Source organism: Lagopus muta, chromosome 9 (assembly GCF_023343835.1).
Source record: "Lagopus muta isolate bLagMut1 chromosome 9, bLagMut1 primary, whole genome shotgun sequence".
Taxonomy (NCBI): domain Eukaryota; kingdom Metazoa; phylum Chordata; class Aves; order Galliformes; family Phasianidae; genus Lagopus; species Lagopus muta.
The window spans coordinates 20,881,362-20,902,358 of NC_064441.1; the positions used below are offsets into that span (position 1 = coordinate 20,881,362).

The window sequence follows — 20,997 nt, forward strand, 5'->3', positions numbered from 1 at the left end:
AGTGTACTGTTGTCTGGAAAGTGGAACGTTTCCATTTAGGTAGCATCTGCATTGTGTGAGTGATGAGAAGGAAGGTTCTCCTCTTAGCTGGCTGTACTGTAACTGCTGTTTCATGGGATTGGGCACTGGTTGCTCCCTGGTGTGACCTCGTCCTTTCTCTGTGGCATGTTTCCACACGCATGTACTGCAGCTGTTTAGTGGGAGTTCTTGGCAGGACTGCCAGCAAACTGTACTATTCAGTAGACTTTGAAGGAGTGTTGGCTGAATAGCCTCCATAGTGAATGTGTTGGAAAAGCACAGGTCAGAAAATATGGCTGCAGATTGGGTTTCAGGACTAGCAAAACTCCCAGAGGAGATTCAGTTGCAATTGGAAGTTGATAGGAGTGTGTTTTAATGCCTGAACGACAGTCAGCAGTTTTATTTATTTGTTTGGAAGAGTAATATGAGTTTCTGTCTCAGTAATCCAAATCACCATGGTGGCCCATGCTTTTAGGAATCTTACTTTCTTACTTTACTTTGTTTTCTTTCAAAGCCCTCTGAATTCCCTCTCCATGTATTGATTCTTTTTCATATATTTTAAAGAATGCTATTCATTTTTTTTTGTTTTAAGATGAAAAACGATTAACTGGGACAGGGCTGGTTTTCCTCTCTCTTTTCATTGAAAGAGATTACTCCTGAAAATAAGTTGGGATTTCTGAGATTGTCCCTCTTTTTATCTCCAGTAGTAAAGTTTGTCTGGAGTGTGTGCTTATAGTCAGAGACCTTTGGGGAATGGAAAAAGATGCTGTTGGAGTTTCAGGACTGTGGTGGTTTGGGTTTTTTTTCTTCTAACAAAAGACAAATGAATGTGGCAACAGCAAGAGCAGTGTCTACCATCATTGGTTATTTATTTAGCCCTTCTGTGCCTTTGAGGAAATAAAGCGCTACAAGAACCAACTGAATGTTGTGCCACGTTTCTGATTAAGGTTGATGAGAACATTGCCAGTCACTTTTGGATGAGATGCATAGAACTTGAGAACTTAATTTGTGCAGGATGTTCTTACAGAAGCTGGCTTGGACCTGAACAGTGTTAATGCTGCACCTACTGCAGTGTGTCTTGTTGGTAATAAGTGTCAGTCAGCAGGACTTCAGAGTGCATCTTCTGGGAATGGTTTTCTGGAAAGATGGTATCCCCTTGTGCTTTCTTAAAGTCCTGGTTCATTGTAGAGGATGAGGTGCTTTATTTGCAGTTATAAACTTCACATTATACCTGGTTGCTCCTCCTCTAAGTCTCTTACTGTATTACTTTTCTAGGTTCATCTTATTTGGACCAAAACCTCCATAACACAATATAATAGAGACGAGATGCAGAATCTTTGTGATGTCTCCATATAAAATAATTAGCCATTTGTTTGTTATTGCTCTGTTTGAGATTAGTGGCCCTGTAAGTGGGAAGACCATTTCTTTCCACCTTCACAGAGGTAAGGTGGAATGCGCAGAAGGTACTGATACGTTTTGATTCAAGCCTTGATTAATAAACAAGTAGTTAATATTATGTATGTGCTTTTAAATGATAAGATGCTTAAAGCAGCAAGTAAGGATACAGATGTACCGAAAGATGTCCCTTGTTAACACCAGGCACTAGGCTGTCATTCGTGTAGTAGTGAAAGCAGGAGCACAGAGTGAATTGACGTGCAGCTTGTAATGCAGGCTAATGAGCTCTAGCAGGTATGGCTGTTGGTTTCTGTTGTTCTGCTTAAAATTTCAAGTTTAGGATTTTATTCTTTAATTTTACAGTGCTTCAGTTTTCCATTGCTTCTGGACAGGGCCTTAAATCAGCCTCCAGTTACGTAGTTTACTGAGTTGTCAACTTTTTTGTTTCATTTGTTCAGGGTGATCACGTTACAAAATCAATAAAGGATGAGAGGAAGCTTTTCTGAGCATTCATCATGAGTGACAAAGCAAGAACCTTTCAATTAAAAATCATGAGATAAAAAGGGGAGAATTCAGGAGAGAAATGCTGCTCAGATATTGAAGAATGTACAGTTCTTCAAAGGGGTTTTGCACTCATAAGTTTGCAAGTTCTCCTTTAGCTGATGCTCAGTGTAGGCTGTTTCAGTTTGCAAATTGAGATGCACAAAGTATCTGTGAGTTTCTCTTGCAAACTGTCTAAGTTTTGACGGACTTTATTGAGACAGCAAATTGCTTCTGGAAGGCTGAGGCCATTAGCAAAGAAAATGAGCAAGTTGTTTTCTAGATCACAGCTGTCCTGGAGTTGCATGAAAGCTGCTTAATTTTGTGTGCAGCTGCTTGGCTAATGCCAGCTTAGTAGCCTCGGAGATTGGAGTAGTTACCAGCAGTTACACATTAGTAAGAAATAATTGTAGATTAAACAAGACATTCAGAAAGTCAGTTGTGGAACCTGATTTAGTTGCATGTTTATTGATTAAGTTAAGAAGACTTGAATGTAAAAAGGCTGCTCCTGTGAATATAACAAGGGTGCTGATTTTTTCATTTTTCCTGGCTTGTTTTTCTTCCCTAGCCCACTACTGTAGGTAGGTATATCCAAAGAAGGTTCATCAGAGATTTGTTCTTGCAGCATTACTGAAAGCTTAGAATGCAGCTTTGCATCCTTATGAGCAGTTTTTTCTGGGCTTCTGATTTGCACCATGGCCTATTGCCAGTGCTTCCTGAGACTCCATGGTTCACCAGTTCTGCAGAGCAGTGAAAGTAATATGCATGTTCTGCCTACCTCTTGCTCTGCACTGTTCTGAGATGGATAACTACGCAGTTGTTCGTATGTCTCATTGGCTTCTGCAGTGCTCTTCAGCTGTGTATTCAGAAATGTAGCATTTGAAGGCAGCATCTAGGGTATGCTAAAAGTATTCTTTCTTTATACTTGCTGCTCTACCACCTCTGTGAATAGGAAATGATTTGAAAAAAGGGACAGCTTTCAAGTCTCAAGTCAATTTAGAAATTGGACTAAGCAACCAACATGTTGGTTAGATGTTAATTGAGAACAGAAATAGCTTTTTATAGCTTGGGCTCTAAAACGTGATTATAGTGCCACCCTGTTGAAATTATACATATGAATCTTACAGTAGTTTGTCTGAGATTGGAGTATGGAAGAGAGAGAAAACGCAGTACCTCATACAGTGCTGCTCTTGGTTGTTTCTGACTGACACAAATCCATTCTGTTGCTCTTGCACTGGTTCTTAGTTTGCCAGACTTTCCTCACTTCATTACATTGGGAGAGAAGGTGTCAAATAACATTGTAGAAGGAAATAATAGCAAATTATTGGTACTGATAGGAAGATTAAGGAGGGGTCTCTAAACTGTGTATGGGTCAACAACTGAGAAAAGCAGAGTGAAGGCCGTGTAATTTGATAGCGTGTTGCTCTGCAAGCTCCACAGTATTCATTAGTGCTTTTACATACAGCTAAATTCCAGGAAAGATTTTGAGAAAGTCTATAGCAAAACCAAACCCAGTTAGGATCTGTAATGGAGACAGACAGTGCTTAAACAAGTTGGAAACAAGCTAAATGGCTCAGCTCTTTCTGGTTGTGAACACAGTTTGATTTTGAGGCTCAAAAAAGAGTTCTGTTAATGGCATCTCATCCCTTTATTCCTGCTGCTGACTGCTGAAGATAAAAGGAAGCATATTTTGTGGAGTATTATGCTTCTGTAAATGAAAGACCATATTTGTTTGTGGGAAAAGTCTCTTACTTTTGAGAAATTAACTCCTTTTGGTACTTGACTTTTCAAGTATGAACGTGTAATAGAATTGCTTTTGTTAAGAGCTTGTAAATAATTATCCATTGGTCTATTTATTCTCTAGCTTTTTAAATTATTTAGGAGCTTTAGATTTAAGTCTTAATTGCAATAGACTTATGAGGCACTTAAATACAAAGGTCCCATGTAACTTAATGTTTTATTTTAAAATTGATTCAGGTGTCTCTGTAAATACTTTTGTGCTGTATGTAAAGGCAAATATTGATGTTAAAAAGCATAAAATACAAATGGATGCAGTTCTGCTCCTCATGTGGACGCAGTGCATCCTGCAGGGTCAGACCTACTTGAGAAGCACACACAGCTGAGGCCGCATGGAACATGTTGTCCTTGTAAAAAAGCACATTCGTTCATTTGGGATGGTCTGGTTTCCACTGCTAAATAATTTATTCGGTGTTTCCAAATGTGAAAAAATTTCCAGTCAGTATTTGCCATATACATCAAGATTTCTTGATAATGTCTTCATAGACTGATGAGGAGATGAGTTCTCCTCATATCTGATGGAACAAAAAACTACAGATAGTATTTACAGTTCTCCTTAATAAGCAAGCACAGCAGGGGTACTTCTCACTGCTGTGAGAGGTTGGCAATACTTCCCAAGAGTAAGTTCATCCCTCTGGAATCAGACATAACCAAGTATCTCGCAGAGAGTGAAAATAACTGGAAAATCAGGGTCTTGAATCAACTGAATTGCTTGTCCAAGGGTTGATGTATTGACTGAATGACTGCATATTGGTTTTGTGTGAGGTTTTTCTCTTGTATTTTTGCTGTCCAGTTTTGTCACAAGCTGGTTAGTTAGGATTTTGATCAGCTTTGGAAGTCTCTCCTTTCCGAGTCACACAACTTTAATCAGTGACTTCAGCTGGTAGTTCTTCTAGTTTCCCAGAAGCAGTACTGTGAATCTTGGACCTGCCTTTGTCCTAGGTGGTCGATCCAGCCTCTCAGCCAAGCTTACATGGGCACGCCAGTTTGCTTTGCATATTGTGTTGTAATGAGAAGGAGGAAAACAGGAGGAATTATTAGAAGATTGCAGGCAAGGAAGGAAGGCTGTCGATGTGACCTCAGAGTTTAGTGTAATAATAATTAAAAAAGGCACAAAGTCCAAAGTCTGTCCCGCCTATTCTGTGAGGCCAGTCTCAGAGAGCTGGAAGCTGTCGACATGCTGTCCGTTGATGCGGATCTCCTTGGCAGTCCTCCTTGGATTCATTGAATCAGCTGCAGCTGGGAGCTCAGGAATTGTCTTGTCAAAATTCTCCATCTTGATCTGATATTCACCTTTGGCACTGTGGGCAAGCACAGGGGCGAAACGATGGTACAGCATGATCTCTGAGGGGAGATAGGACGTCCTCCTCTGACACATTTCTCCTGTCCCTTCCTGCACCGCTGACAGAAAGACGACCAGCTCAAAGTGGCGAGCAGCCTCTCTTTGGAGAAGAGCAGCCAGTGGGCTGGATGGGGTGATGGAGTGGTAGTAGGTCAGGGGGAAGGTGAAAAAAGGGCACTCGTCCAAAGTAATGCTGTCTAGGTGGAAGTCAATACTGGTCTGGTGCAGCTGACCGTTCTCCTGTTCTTGGTAGAGAATAGCAGAAATCTGGACGCTGGTGAGTGGGCTGGAGCGTGTGTTAGCCACCTGAAACATCAGGTACGGCTTCCCCTCTGTGTGTGTCACTATGGCGCAGCGAGTGAAGCGGATGGAGAAGGCGCGGTTCTTTGGTCGGGCGATCTTTGCCACAAAAGCACCTGTGCCATGGAAAGAAGGTAATGAAAGTGAGGATGGGGCCTGGGCTGTGTCCCTGCAGTCTCCGAGCTACGTAAAGCAGTCCAAAGCAATAGAAACTGCCTTCAGTGTACAAGGTCCTTCTGAAAACTGCAAAGCTGCCCACTTAGTGCACCCATATACTGCAGTTAGCAATAGTGTGTAATCTTGATAAGCTACTGCTTGAGACATTATTGCGTCTTATACAATAAATACAACATTTAAAGTCTGTTGACATACCTTAAACCTGAGAAGTGCTTCAAGAAACTTAAAATATCTGAATAGCTGCAACATCCTAGAAATTTCCATTATGTGAAGTACTGAGGAATGCATAAATACTGACTTAAAGATGAATAAAAATCTCCACCTAGACCAATGTACGACTGTTAAATTGGCTTTACAAATACTAATCCTACTGAAAAGAGTATTTCCATTGAGAAATAGATCATGATACAATAAATAAGTGATTGGGAGTGGCAAGTGGGTACTACCACAAGTATCAACCAATGAATAGTGGTACTTTCTGGTACAAATTTGATACTGCCTAATATTAATTTATTATCACATAGCTGAGATCTTGTCATCCCTTTAGTAACTGAACTTATCTTTCTCTCAGATATTAGTATGGTCCGTACTTATTTCTGACTTGTTGTATCTCAAGATTTATATCATATCAGGTGTAAATGTGAGAGATTACCTGTGATGAAGGCTTCCAGCATGAGCCCTAGGACCATCTGTATGGCAAGCAGGGCGATAGCACTGGGGCAGTCCCCACTTGGGAACATAGTACCATAACCAATGGTGAGTTGTGTCTCCAGGGAGAAAGAGAATGCAGCTGTAAAACTGGTGATGTACTTGACGCAAATAGTGTGGTTGTCAGGTGGAGAATCGTGGTCCAGCTCCAGGTCCCCGTTCATCTCAGCCAGCACATACCAAAGCACTGCAAAAACTAGCCAGTGAATGACGAAAGAAGCAGAAAATACAAGCATCATCCATCTCCAGCGCATGTCCATTAGTATTCCCCACGCATCTCGGAGGTATGCCAGACCTTGTCCTTGTGCACCATCCATCTGGAGCGTGCTGTGTCCATCCTTTGTGACCATTCTCAGGTATCTTGGGGTTAGGAGGGGAGCGCTGGATTTGGTGTTATTGCTCTCTATCGTATCTGTTCTCATGTTCTGGAAAAGACAAAAGAGGAAAATGGTCTGATGCAGTGCAGCATATTTGTATTTTGCCTAATGTTCACAGTTTTTGACACACCAGCAGGGGTTGAAACACTGCAGCCAACAAAGGAGGGCTTATACATTGCAATCCAGAGAAGATTAAGTCAGGAGCCTGGGGTGGAATTTAGCACTATTTGTGGTAATACTTAGCTAAAATAGATTAAGTTTAAAAATGTAACTATTTCTCACATTTTCCTTGCTTAGTCATTGTATATAAGTTGTACTTTACTTTAGTGAATTTATATTCATCACATGCTTTAAGTTTTTGGTGGGGGAGACAGGGAAGGGGATGGGGGTTGTCACAGTGTATCTGAAAAATAATTGTCTTGTATGAGTTTAGTTTAGTAACTGTTAGTCTGATTTTTGTAACTAAAGCAGAGTATAATACTTCACCTGTACTATTATGAATACTGTTAACAGTACTGCTACGTGTTATTTTTGTACGTGATTATGCATTTTAGGGGGGTGCTGTAGTTCACCTCATTTCTACCAAAGTAGATGTCCTTCAGGCTTTTCTTGCTCAGGAAATGACTGCTGTCTGCACCTACTCTGACTAGCTAAACAGAATTAGAGTACTCGGGGCAGAGCTGTTTCTGAATCTGAGTTCACTTATGTAAGCATGGCATAGAAGGAGGGCAGGAAAGCAGTACTTGAAATAGACGATGATACATAACTTGTAGTATATAGCTACCTAAGCAGTGTGCTTTTATTAGGGACCAAATAAGAAAATAGGACAGCAAGCGTGTGGAAATTAGGGGATGAGGGTAGAATTGGGGGTGTGGGAAGCAAAATGGACATTTGTCAGACTTCTAGCATTAAAAACTCAATGAACTCTTGAAGATTGCCGTGTGGCTTTCAGAAGATGCTGACCACCCAAATCCTAAACTTGATAAATATTGAATATTTAAAGTTCCCCTGGAACAATTAATGTAACATAATTTAAAATAGTGTGTACGATCTGTTTACGAATAGCTGCGAAGGATGTATTTCTGTAGGAGGAGGATTTTCCAAATATACATAAATTCTGCAATCCATAATTATACTTGGTATGTTTTTCATCAGTTTTGTCAGTTTCTCATCAATTTTTTCCCCTTTTTCTGAATATCTCAGCATGTAAAACAAGTGTATGTTCGAGTTAAAGGGACTGGATTCCATCTGTGACAAAGAAAGTCATCTTAGTTCTATGTTGAAACATGCTGGATCTAATGATCATAAAATTCAGAATGAATTGATGAAATTTTAAATGAAAATTTGAAATTTTCCTGTCGTGTGATTTCTGATCCTGTGAACCAGTAGTTCTCATGAGTGCACAGTTGGGGTTTGATTATCTTCAGAGATGGAGACTTTACCACCTCACTGGGCAGCCTGTGCCAGTGCTGTTAACCTCACGTTAGAGTAGTTCTGGCTGAGAAGAGCCTAACCTCATCCAGTTGACTCTTGCCCATTAGATACCTATAAGCCTTGATAAGATACCCTCTCAGTTTTCTCTTCTTCAGACTGGACAGCCCCAGGTCTCTCAGCCTTTCCTCACAAGAGAGATACTCCAGACTGCTGATCTTTGTGGGGATCTGCTGGACTCTGTAGGAATTCCTGTCTGTCTTGAACTGGGGAGCCCAGAATTGGATGCAGTACTCCATATGTGGCTGAAGTTCCTCCTGACCTCTGCAATTCTGTGATTCTGTTTGAACAGAGAACACCTACAGCACAACATGTCTCTAGGTGTAACCTCATGCGTTCTTGAAGGAAAAAAATGTGCTTGTAAATTCTTATGGTTTATTGGAGGGCAGCATCTGCTTTACAGTCTCAAAGTTATTTGAGCCTGAAAAACTTGCTGAGAAAATGTGAATCCTCTACTAAGTGGTTGGTGATGATTGATCTTCATTAGTGTTAATATGTACAATAAGGAAAAGAAAAAATAGTTCATATGTTTTTTTGTCCCTGTTTCAGACCTTCCTTGCATTAAGCAGCCGATTACCCAGAGCAGAATGCTGTCAGTGTAGTAGGGTCTCAGTTTCCTTGATAAGGAGCTGTCTGGGGTGATGGTTAATCACTTAATATTCAGGCAAAGCTCTGAAAAAATCCAGTCAGTCTTCATCATCAGGTTGTTTAGAATGTATTGTGTGGAAGAAGAATTACAGACATCTCAAGGGTAGCTGGCAAAGAGAACCTCCGTTAACCTCCAGCAGTGTATTTGATAATGGTCCTTTCTTGGTGTTCCTTGAGACTCGCAGCAGGGAAATACCTGTGTGGTTCATCTCATTTGATAGAGGCTTCTGATCTTTCTTGTCCAGCACTGTTTTAAAACATTCCCTACCTGAGTAGGTGGCAGCAGTAGCATTGGAGCTTTGGCCAAGCCTAAACTTCCTGGGCAGGGAATGATGGCAAAGAAACTGCAAATAAGCTTTAAGAGCAGTGCAGTTGCTTTAGTATAGCAGGTGAAAAAGTGAACTGTCTTGTGGGAAATAATTTGCTCAGGCTAGAGGATCAGGCTACTGAATTTCTCAAAAGCAGAGTCAACTTGAGTATGACTTCAAATTTGAAGATAATTGTCTTCTATATACTTCTTTCCTTGCCCAGTGTAATAAAAAAATTTAAATTTAATCTCCCTCTTAGTAATAAATTAATAAAATGGTAAAGTACATTTTAGACCACCTAGTCTGATGCTGTGCAGTGTGGTCCTTGAGATCCCCACATCAATCCTAGTTTCAGAGTAAGTTTTAGAGAAGATGTGCAACTTTGACTTTTGTTTTGTTGGATAACAGGTCTCCAGTGCTGAATGGATATGGTTCCTAGACCACGATTCTCTAATGTCATCTTGTAACCTTTATGATATGCTTCTTGTTTGGTTTTGTTTTTCCTGGTTGGTGGCATGTGAAAATGTAGCTTTGGGGTGTTTCTTCTGCCAGCTGATAACCCCTGACTAGAAAGACAGGCGCTGTCAGCTAAGATTTTCTTAAGCCTCTCTTTGCTTGCTGGCCAATCTGTAATTTCCGTTTGCTGGTTCTAATCCTTCCTGTTTCCAGTCTATTGAAAATTCAGTGGTTATCACCAACTCTCTTTGATTCTTTTAGTTTTTTAAACCTCTTACTTAACTGTCTTTGTCCCTCATTCTGAGTTTCTTACAGTCTTGTAAGACAAGCCAAGGTAGGGTGAGCACCGCAGTTTAACTTTTATTAGTGGTTGGGCAGGTTCTAAACTGACCCAACTTGCTAATAAAAACTTGAGCTTACAGTTCTAGAATAGTGATTGCATTTCTGAAATTCATGATCCAACACACCTGCCCTCCCACACCTTGCTTTGTTACTGAGATGTTTGCTTTGTTGTGTTGTGACAGCTCTTTCAAGCAGCATTGTGCTCTGCACCCCTGTGGTGCTTTCCTCCATCTTTAAGGCATCCTTTAATCCGTGGGGACTTATTTGCAGTCTTCATGGTTTTGTTTGTCTTCCCAGTCGAAGGCACTGAAAATGACACTCAAGCTTTTGGCTTGATAAGTTAATGCAGCTGCAGCCCCTCTAGAAGCCTGAATACTGTTTTGTGGAGCTTTGTCCCAGAGAGATGTTACAGTGCTGCCATACCTGCCCAACTTCCACTCTTACAATCTGTTCCAGTTGATCTCAGAAGGGATTTGAGGTGGTTTATAGTGTGCCACTTCATTGCAGCAGTGAGGCAGTCAAAGAGGACTTGCTATTTCCTGAGAGTACTGCAAACTCTGCTTACAGCTGTAGCAGAACTTGAGGATTAATTAGAACCCAAGTGATGGGTCGTGCCCCCATTTTTACTGAACCTGACTTCAGGTAACTTTACGCTTCAGAATTAAATATATTGGTGCTGTAAGCTGTGGTCGGTCAGATTACCTTTTTTCCTGATTTATCTTTTTCTGTTCTAAAGTCGCTTTGATGCTATTAAAATCTCAATATTGCTATTTTTCCATGGGGTGATAATTCCTTGCTGCTTTGATATTAATCATAGGAAGCAAACTTTTTTCCAGAGTTGATGACTTCTCTGGATCATATAATCTGCACCAGGGCTGGTCTTAAATGTGGGCAATTCAGTCAGTACTGTAACTGCTTTAGTTGAAAGCTTACGCTACAGCTGTGATAGTTAGAATTTTGAGCATGTTTGTCCTTTAGATTTTGTAGGTAATTACTCATTTAGATGAATAGAATAGAACTTTTTCTCCAAGCAGTCTGCAGAATTAAGGTAACAGTTTTCAAGACTTGATACAAATATAAAGAAATACTGTGAAGATGAAAACTTCTTCTGAACCCAAGTCATAATTTTCACAGCAAATAGCACGAAACATAGGATACCAAAGCTTTACTTTTGATCTTCAGTGACTGTTGATTACAGAGTGGACTTCAGAGAAGGGAAGGAAAAAAAAAAAGAGGTGAAATGGAATAGAGTATTACAGCACAGAAGAATGACTTTTTAGAGACTTGATTCTTGAAGACTTTGGTGTTTTTGAAGAGCAGTCCTGCTCTGTGTGATACAAACTTCCCAAAAGCTTGTCTGGAATGACTGCTAGCATTCTAGCGTGTGGCAGATGACACTTGATGTTCATTAATGGATTGCTAAGTCAGTAGCACTAGCTCACAAGCAGCATGTCTGTAAGCAATAGATCAGAATGCATTGATTAGAAGTGATTGAAGACATGACAATAAGTTACCACTGTTAAAAGCAGGTCTGAACAGATAGAGCTAGTTGCTGGCATTTTGGGTGGAACTGAAGTGAAATGCTGAGTTGATTGGTGACACAAGAGGTGAGGAAGGCTTTCTCCTAGTATTGTGCAGGTAACACCTGGCTAGACTGGTAGAATTGTGATGGTCCCTTGTTTGCAGAGCATTGCAGAGACTTTCCCAAAGTATTGATCTTCATAGCTTTCTACAAGAACATTGCATGATGGCTTTGGTTTTGCTCTGTGTGCTGTTGTGATTGAGGTCATTTGAGAGCTTTTTCTTCTTCAGCAGAGGGAATCAGAAGCTTTTGTTTAAGGTGATACTGAATTTGGCAAGCTTCAGAAATTTTGTGCCCCGAGAAACAACTTCATGTTCTTTCATTACAGAATGCAGAATAATTGCTAAACATACAATAAGAGAAATTGCGTAGGGTACTTACCAGTCTTTGAAGGATTTGCTTGTATGCAGAAGGAGTGTGCCTGGGCTCTGGAGAAGGGACCACTGGTGTATTGGTCCCAGCACTGGCAGGGAACTTCCCACAAGTGATTGGTAGAGATCTCCTTTTCAAAAAAATAAGAATTGGAAAAAAAAAAAAGGGTTTGTATGTCTGGTTGCTGTATTTATAGTGCAGGGGGGCTGGTTTGCATCTGAAGCTGATTCGATTGGTCACTTTGCCTGCAGGGGGGCTGGTTAGCTCTGATCAAGTGGAAAAGAATGCTGGTTTGTTAGGAGCATTTTCCTTTACCCAACACAAACCCTTAGCAGGCAAGGAGAAATCCTCAAATGCCTACTTGTGGAAGGGGTGCGTTTTCCCCTCCCCTCCGTCATCAAGGTTCTTATTTAGATTTGTTTAATCTTACTTAAAGTTTTACTTGCAAGTTCAAAAGGCCAAAATTCCTCTGGAAAAACTGAATGTGAAAAGGTATGAAATTGCTGTTGAGGAAAAAATGGTTCTCTGATACTATCTTCCTATCAAGTGTAACTCCTGTTTGTTGAGGTAGAAAGGGGAATCTTGTCTTCTTGCAGCTTTTCCAGTGCTGCTGCTTCTCCTCATTAGGTCCCGGCCTCCTGATGGCTCTGCTAAGAAGTGTGGGCTGCAGCTGGTGGTGTAGCCTGTGATCCCTGCTCAGCTGTAGCTTAATTCTAATCAGAAGATGTAAATCTGCTGGCTGTTTCTCCACATTGCTCCTTTGTGAAAACATGAAATTAGTTACAGGATTTTGCCAAAGCCAGGGAATGAAACAGTGCAGACTAGGTAGGTTGCTGCCTTTAGAGATACAGTGAAACTGGTTCCATGCTGTAAGTGAGAACATTTTCACTTAAGCATGTTCTCCCTCTCTTGTTTAACAAATTAGAGCAAATTGGGAGAGTTCTTGTAAGGAAAGTTTTCAGTCTGAAAGAATGTGCAGAGCAGCCATTGTGCTGCACTACTGAGCTGAACTCTGTACTCTGAACTGAACTTTGTAATGCAGTTGTATTTCTCACTTTTTTCCCCCTTCATGAGCTGCTGATCTGAGGGCTTTCATTAAACGTCATATGTAAGAGGATCTGCAAAACAAAGGCTGTGGTTGTTTGCACTATAACTACTGAGGGCCTGCTGGGAAAATTATTAATGTAGACTTTCATGCTTAGGGAACAAAATCCTCCCTCATTTTTTTCTTTAACATTCCCCCAATGCTAAATTGCAAAACGTTAATTCTTTGCTTCATTAGTATGGAACGATTTTAATACATGTTCAGGCACAACACTTAAAATGGTGGTAGGCATGGTGACCTGCAGAGCCAGTGCAAGTCGTGTAGTGCTGCCATTTTGGTAAGCCTGTGGGGTTGGTGATGTGACTTGCTCTCGGCTCTTCCCTATGTACTCCAGTGAAGCCAAGTCTCCTCTGAAGAAGGCCTTTTTTCATCAGTGGTGTGGCAGCAGTGTTTTTTTCCTAAAGCAGGCTTTCTTACAGAATGTATTTTACACTGTGGAAAGCTTATAGTGTCCTGTCACATGTTTTGTAGTCTGATTTGGATGAACGACTTGTACAGCAGATGAAGTGGCTACACTGTGATTTCCAGGTGTGTCTTATGGAATTAAACTCTTCTGTATATCTGCACTTTGTGACTCACTTATGCTGGGGGGTAGCTGTAGGTTTAGTGAAGAACGTAGTGATGTTTAATAGCATGTTTAAGAGCGGCAATTGGGATTGAGAATTTAGGAAAGGGGAGAAAATGTAGAGATAGAAAATATCACCAGAACTTTGGGTTTCCATCACTGACTGGCTGTGTGTGTTCTGTAGATAAATGCTGTCCCAATGAGAAGGTTGCATTTATTTGGAAAAGTTACCTTAGGGCCACTTGATCCATTCTTCTGTAAAATGAGCTGCAGGATTACTTGTGTAGGCAAAGTTATTTGAATGCCATTAAAAACATTTGCTGTGAAGGATTTTGTCCTTTTTGTGTGGAAATGTGTAGTTTGCAGCAGAAAGAATAGAACAAATGAAGGCACTTGGACCCCTGTAGGTTTTTCCCCTGTTGAGAGCAGGCGTGTTGCTGTCAGTCTTGCTATTTGTGCTCATTTTCTCCAGGTGCTGAGCATGTCATAGGAAACGTGGACGGGCAGTGTGGAGAGCAGCACTGTTTGCTGTGGCAGTGGTTAAGTTTTCTACGTGAACAGGTTGCCATGGAGCCATGTCCCAGAATCCCAGTCTTGCCCTTTGCAGTTAAGTCTCTCTTCAGCTCCATGTTGCACAGCTGTAGGCTTTTTTGGCTGAATACCGCTGGGCTGTATCTGAAGTTTTCTGTAAACACCGTTGCTGGCTTTGTGACAGACTTGAACAGAGGTGCCCTTTTTTCCTGCTCCTTCTCTTCAGGAAGTCCAGTCAATTAGTCCAAGGCAAAACCATAGACTGCATTTTCATTTTTTCCTTCTTAAAGCATTGCCAAGCACTGACTGTGAACTGGTCGTGACAGCTGAAAGGAGCTGATCGCAGTGTCAATGTACTGGGACGTCGTTAAAAGTCGGTTTCTTGATTGATCTGCCTAATGTTCAGCATCATGTCATGCCTGATCTGTTTTGAAACATGCCTTAGTGTCCTTGGATATTACTTGCTATGGTGCTTCAGTACCAGAAAAAGGATACGCTGCTTTTTCTTTGCTCCCACAGAAGTGTGTTATCAGGTCAGGCGCCTGCTGTGACATGCTGAAGTACTGGTTTGTTTGGAAGTTTTTCTCAGTCATGCGTGATACCATCCTCAGATGCAGTAAAACTTCACTGCCTCTTATTGTTTCTTACTTCTTTTTTTTTTTAATATTGTGGAACTTTAAATTATAGAGAGATGGGATCTCCCTTCTTTTTGGTCATGGCAAACCCTGGTGAGTTGTCACCTCGTTGGAGCTGTGTGTTACTAATTCCACGGTGGGCCATGGGGATGCAGTTTAGCACGCATAGAATGCACAACCTGACTTCAGTAGTTCCATTCTTGGGACCAAAACCAGCAGTGGTAAGCACTGTGAACGCCACAGCCTGAATTGCCTCAGGTGTGCCTGTAGGGTACTGAGCTGAAACAGTGATACAGGCATTCCTTGCCACAGGAGGCTTCACGATATTGTTTATGAAGCTTTCTTTTCTTTTTAAACCCCGTATGTTCTAGAAGCAGCAGCGAGAGCTTGCTAGTGTTAGAGCTGTCTTGAGTCTTAGTAACAATGGAAGGAAATGACATCTCTGTTCTTAATTGATGGGACCTTTGTAACTTCTCCAATGAGCGGTGTTGTTTGGTGAGTGTCAAATAATAGCTGTGAATTCTTCTGAGAAGAACAGATGTATTTTTTCAATAAGACTTTTTAAGCTGAAAATAGCTAACGGAGTAACACTTGCTGGTAACTTTCTGTGAGGGGAAAAAACAAGCTTGTGTTGTGTGCTGCAGAATTAAAGGAAAAAAAAGTGAATTTTGCTTGTTTTGAACATGTTCAGAGAATGACCATATTCTTTATCCTCTGGTCTGAGACTCATCTGGCCTGTTGAATTGCACTACTTCTCTCCTGGGTTAGACTATCAGTGGTCTTAGTGTGCTGTATTTGGCTCTGTTGTTGTATTTACTAGTTTTCTACTGGATGGTTATTTTCCAAAATATACTGTTTTAGAAACTTTGTTCTCAAAGTACAGCAAGCACATAGGAGTTTTCTTTAGTCAGGTGCTTGTCTTAATGAAGTAAATGTGTATCTGGGTTGTATTAGGCTTCCCATGGCTTAGGCTGCCTGTCAGTGCTGATAGTGTGCTTTGGCCTTTTTGTAAATATGGAAACAAGAGAAGTGTTTGAGTTGCCTTTCTGAGGTCGCTGTGTGGCTGTCAGGGTGGAAGAACTCCTGAATCTTAAGCATGAAGGTGTTTTCTGACCCTCCTATATACTTGCTAGGTCAAGGCTGCGTGATCTTGAAAATGACTCTAGAAACTCATTTTACTGACAGCTGGGAAAGTGTTTCATGTGAACTTGGAGCACAGGAACCTGCAAACATCTTGCTTGTATGTTGTTCTCTGATTGTAGTTCATATACTGGTTTTAGTAGCATATACCCTTCCAGTATGGTCCCTCCCTAACACAACTTACTGTGGAAGATTTTGATCTGGAGAAAGAAAAATGCAGTCTGTGTTACGAGGTGGGAGAGAAGTGGCATGGGTTATTTTCAAGCAATATACAAGCTCCAAAGGCAGTGCTTTGGTTTCTGCTATTAGAGTTCAGTGTCCCCAAGTGGGAAGCATTTCTGAGCTGTTCTAAATGGAGACTTCATAAGCTGTAGTATTTTGGGTGCTCTGCACTCCCCATTGCACATATAATGCAGTGAATGGGAAAAAGTGGGAAATCAACTTCCTAAGCAAATCCTTCCTAAACAAAGTCCTTAAAATTGTCACAAAAATGACCTGAGGAGTCTCACTGCAGTCATGTGCAGGTGTGTTAGACAATCTTTACTGCACTATCACTTAAATTCCTGGATTTTGGAATACAACCCAGAAGTCCTGAAGGTAGTGCTGCCATTTATTTCAGCGGTGGTGGATCCTTGGTGGAATGAGTCAGCAGTTACAGCAGCATGTCTGACCTGAGTTACTGCACACAGTGCACATGCTTTTTGTGAAAACATGCATGTAATCCTTTTGTGACAGTGTTGTTCTTCATTGAGTACTCGGGAACTTTGTTTTATTTCAAGTATAACGTGGTATAAGTTAAGAAATAAGGCCACCCCAAATTTCTGATAGATTGTTCCTTATGCTTGAGCGTAGTTGCTTCTAACTCACTATTATACTCACCTCGACTCTCCAGAAGATGGCTTCAAAGGGTAATACTAACACTCTGTTTTTCTTATTTGGTCTTTAACCCTACTTTACGTCTTCAGTCCTTCCTAGTATTTTGCGAGGATTTGCTGTACATCTTGGAGGATTAAATACAGCTCATCTTTTTAATATGGAAGTAGCAAATATCTGATTTAAATCAAATGTGTATCAGATTTACATTTTTGTCTCCATTTTAAAATGAGGCTTTTTGTGATATAGTGGTTTATTTTTTCTCTCTGCACACTCTGGCTTCTTAACTTACAGGTTACTTTATGTCCCATAATGTCATCTTTTTCTCTTCTGTTTTTCCAATCTGTGTTAAAATTGTATTCTTTTTCTTCTGAATATTTTCTTATACATGCACCTTTCCCCAGTCCTTGTTTGGTTTTTCCATCCCAAGGTACCTAAGGATGTGGAAGGGTTTCCTAAATGTCTGCCCTGTGTTCCCTTCCATTCCTCTGTTAAGTTCCTACCTCTTCTTGTGATACATTCTTCTCTCTAGCAGAACAAGATTACAGTCCTTGTGTTTCTAGGTACCTGAAGACTGGAGTCCTGTTTGTGGTGTGTTTAGTTACCTGTGGGCTTTTTGTTTTGTTTTTGTTGCAGTGAGACCAAACTTTGAAGAAGGTGGGACAGCAGCAACAGGGAGGAAGCATGAGTTTATACGCTCTGAGAGCGAGAACTGGCGCATCTTCAGGGAGGAGCAGAACGGGGAGGATGATGATGGAGGCTGGCGACTGGCTGGGTCACGCAGGGATGGTGAGAGGTGGCGTCCTCACAGCCCAGGTGAGAGGAGGTCCTGAGAAAAATGCAGCCATGGCTATGGGGAAAGGGGCAGAGGGTAAATGGGGGCCTGGAGAAAGTAGAGGAAAGGGAGGGGGCATGCTAAACCCTTCTGGTTATTGATCTCAGTCTGGTTCTCAAAAGATGCTTGCAGTGCTGAGAGGCATCCTTGAAAGATCTCAAAATAAATGGCTCTATCCATCTGTGGTTAGTTACAAGGTGTCCCATCTCGTGGTAAATTTCAAGTATCTGTTTGGTGTTACTCTCCCTCTTGCGGGTTTGCTTGACTTCCAGCACTGAGTTGCTAGAGCTCCAGGAAAAATGCAAAGCAGGGCTGTGGCTGGAACTGGGCTTTTTCTCTGCTACTTGGGAAAGAAGTAGCTGGTAGCCAGCCTTCCTTTGGGAATCAAGTTCCCATAACGATTCTTCTGGTTACGCAAGGCATGTGAGGAACCAAGAGAGACCTGTGGCTCCTCTGCTGTTTCACCTTTGTAGAGAAACCAAAGGAAACCAATGGGACACTTCTGTGGCTGAGGTGAACAATTGATTTCTATTTTTTTTTAAATCATTTTAAAGTCACATTTGCTCCTGCAATGAGGTTATCGCTGTTACAAACACCCCAAAAGACTTTCAGTACTGTGATGCAAGCAGTTGTTAATTCTGTTCCTAACCCTGTTCACAGCCACGTAGTACTCTGCCCTCAAACAAATGTTAGTTTGTACTAAAATAAAGCAGAGAGCCCAAGGGTGAATTTACTATCAGATGCTTTCTATTTAGATCAGGCCTAAAGGGCAAATTTTGAAGGAAGTAATTTTCTTTTTCCCAGTGTTTGGTCACAATTGTTCATCAGACACTACTGCTTTGTTACATAGTCCAGATAACATCAGGCCAGCTAAGATAGTACCTCATGATGGTCAGATGCAGCATGATATATAGGAGTGGAGTATTTTGAGAGTGCAAGCCTGCATGCTTTAGCTTGAAGGGTGGTGCAGAGACTTTGAAGTTCAGAAGTTCATTCATGTTTTGAACTCTTTTTTGGAAGATGTTCTGAGGAAAGTTTTGAGGATTGGTCTTACTTCCCTCAGGGAATATTACCACTTGTATTTTTGCTATAGTAGGCAATTAATTTGTAATTTTAAGTTTTAAGAGGTGTAATAACAAGCCAGTGGTAGAAATTCTGAGAATCTGCAGAGAAGTTGCTCGTTTTGAGACAGGAGACTGAGAAGACAGCTGTATTATACTAGTCTTCTAGTTTCTATCAGAGTTGTATTTGAGTTTTCTTTTTAGTAGCAGCTACAGGAACATCAACACGGTTTTAATTGCACCCTTGCATTCAACAGTGAGTTCAATTCAATTTGGCATGGCTTAAACTGCTTCTCTGTACTTACCCTGCTGTTAGGTAGTAGTGCTGGTCATGCAGCTTGTCAGAAATGGACACTTCTTTGTGGAGAATTATTGCCATTTGCTTAGCTGGACCTTCCTGTGACTTGGCTCTTCATATTCTACTGGACTGTGTGCTCTGTGATTATTTTTGTCATACTTTGGGATGAGAACAGTTTAGAGGAACACAGTGATTGTCATGACTGAGTTCATCATCTTTTCTTGTTAAGCAGAGAACCCTTAGATTCTCACAGACCGCTGTTTTTCCAGCTTTTGAATTCCTTCTGCTCTTTCAGCTGTGTTTACTGCAGGATGGCTGACCTAAATCTTTGTAGTTAATGTTTTTTTGTTAGGCACAAAGGGTCAAGAGGATGGACTAAGGCTGCTTCAGTGCAGTTGTGTCCTTAAGCTTAATTTTTTTTAGATTCTGTAGCTTAATTGTACCTAAAGTTCAATGCCTTGACATACTTAAGAAAGCTATTATTTGTCTGTGCTGTTTGAACAGTTCTCTTCTTACACCTGATTTTGTGTGAGGACTCTTCTGAGTATTGGCAGGAAAGAGAAGCAAGTCCATCCAGATTATGAAGATGGACAAGCCCAACTGTCTCTGCTGCCTGATACAAAAGGATGTGAACTTGAATGTTTGTGCAACATGGAAACAGCCTGGATTCTATTACCAGGCTTTTCCAGCGTGAGCTTATAGAATTTGGGTTTTTCTCTATCGCTGTGTAGCGCTAGGACGAGGAGTCTGACAGGAGCTGCTGTTGTTTTCCATGCTTGGAAAGCTGCTCTGCTGGTTGTTCTGGGGAAACGTGGTGCTGCTCTTATCGCAGATCTGAAAGAGGGCTGTTAGACTGGATTTATGTCTGTAGGAGGTTTGTGACCATAGCTTTAGAATTTATCGTTATTTAATGATTTACAGTGATTTGATGACTGCCAACCTAAAATGCCCCTCCTTTGTTCTTTGTTGTTGCAGTTCTTGCGTTTATACCCTTGATTTTTTCAGGGCAGATTTTTATTGGATGGTGTAAACTGCTTGTGATCTCAAAACTGAAGAGTGCAGTGTTTGGATATGTGGGGTTTTGTTATCATGTAATCCTTAGGGAATACGCGTCATCTGTTGCCTCAAATTTCTGTAGGATTTTTGGTTTTCCTTGAGCAGCTGTAAGGTCTTTTTTTTCCAAGAAGCATTTTAAGGAATCCTTAGTCTGTAATTTGATATAAAGCCCTTTTTTCTGGCTGCTGCTCTTTCTGAAGGGATTTTCTCAAGATGGACCTGCAAGTTTTCTTTTTTTCTGAAGGCAGTGCTTGAAATGGTAACTAGTTGAGCTCTCTGGAATGCTCACTCCAGCAGTGCATCTTCAGTGAGCCTTCATGTTATATATCTTTTGGGAAGTTATTGATGAACAGGAAGCTGCTGTAATGGGCTCAAGAAATGCTCAGAAAGCAAAGATAGAACGAGTGCAAGCTTACTGTTTGGTCTTTCCTTAATGGCATTAAGCACTCTGCCTCAGAACATGGATTTTAATTTTGCACATGAAAATACTAGTTATTTCCAGGACATAACTAGTTAAAGCTATATAGCTGAAGAATTTGCAGACACCTTCGCTGCAGAGAAGGTCTTTCATGTTCTCTTTATTAAAATGTGTTAAAATTCACAATAATTGTAGAAGGCTGTTGTTTTACATCTCCTGTATGTGTGAGACAAAGGTGTCTCGTTAGTATTTTGGAGGTTTAATGTAGGAGCTTTGTTTGGTAATCATGTCATAAACGCTGATTTCCAGTGATGAGCAAATCTTGACAGGCTTTTTTCCTCCACAAACGATCACAAACCACCATTTAAAAACACTAACAACTGAGATGGTTCATTTTTACTTTCTGGTAGAGATAGCTTCTATTGGATGGAGAGCTTTGAAAGGTGTTTAAGTCTTTCTGCTCCCATTTTGTTTTCCTTGGCTGAAGGTTCTTTCCAGTTTACATGGTTACCACAATTGCAGTCAGAAGATTTTATTAAATTTGGCTAAATGAAGATGTCTTCTGAGTATGTTAGAAAAATGAGAGCTGTACTTGAATTTGGAAGGCTTTCCCTTTCAGTTACAAGC

At 40.9% G+C, this 20,997-nt stretch overlaps 2 protein-coding genes across 19 annotated transcripts in view; one reads left to right on the forward strand and one right to left on the reverse strand.

Moving 5' to 3' along the window:
- Positions 1–20,997, forward strand: part of GIGYF2 (GRB10 interacting GYF protein 2) — a 73,271-nt gene that overhangs the window by 28,496 nt on the left and 23,778 nt on the right. For all 18 annotated transcript variants that reach the window (XM_048955533.1, XM_048955548.1, XM_048955550.1 and 15 more), the window contains one exon: positions 17,339–17,518. In XM_048955533.1, the coding sequence (XP_048811490.1) occupies positions 17,339–17,518 (180 nt within the window). The remainder of the gene's footprint in view (positions 1–17,338; positions 17,519–20,997) is intronic.
- On the reverse strand, positions 4,137–12,681 carry KCNJ13 (potassium inwardly rectifying channel subfamily J member 13). Its single transcript, XM_048955572.1, has 3 exons — positions 11,863–12,681; positions 6,222–6,702; positions 4,137–5,508 (listed from the first exon to the last, which is right to left on the reverse strand). The coding sequence occupies exons 2-3, from the start codon at positions 6,697–6,699 to the stop codon at positions 4,886–4,888; spliced, it is 1,101 nt and encodes a 366-aa protein (XP_048811529.1). The 5' UTR covers positions 6,700–6,702; positions 11,863–12,681; the 3' UTR covers positions 4,137–4,885.

Coding starts and splice junctions, on each gene's coding strand:
- KCNJ13 (XM_048955572.1), bottom strand. CDS start 6,699: ATGAGAACAGATACGATAGAGAGCAATAACACCAAATCCAGCGCTCCC. Junction 5,509..6,221: donor GCTGGAAGCCTTCATCACAG/GTAATCTCTCAC, acceptor TCCATGGCACAG/GTGCTTTTGTGGCAAAGATC.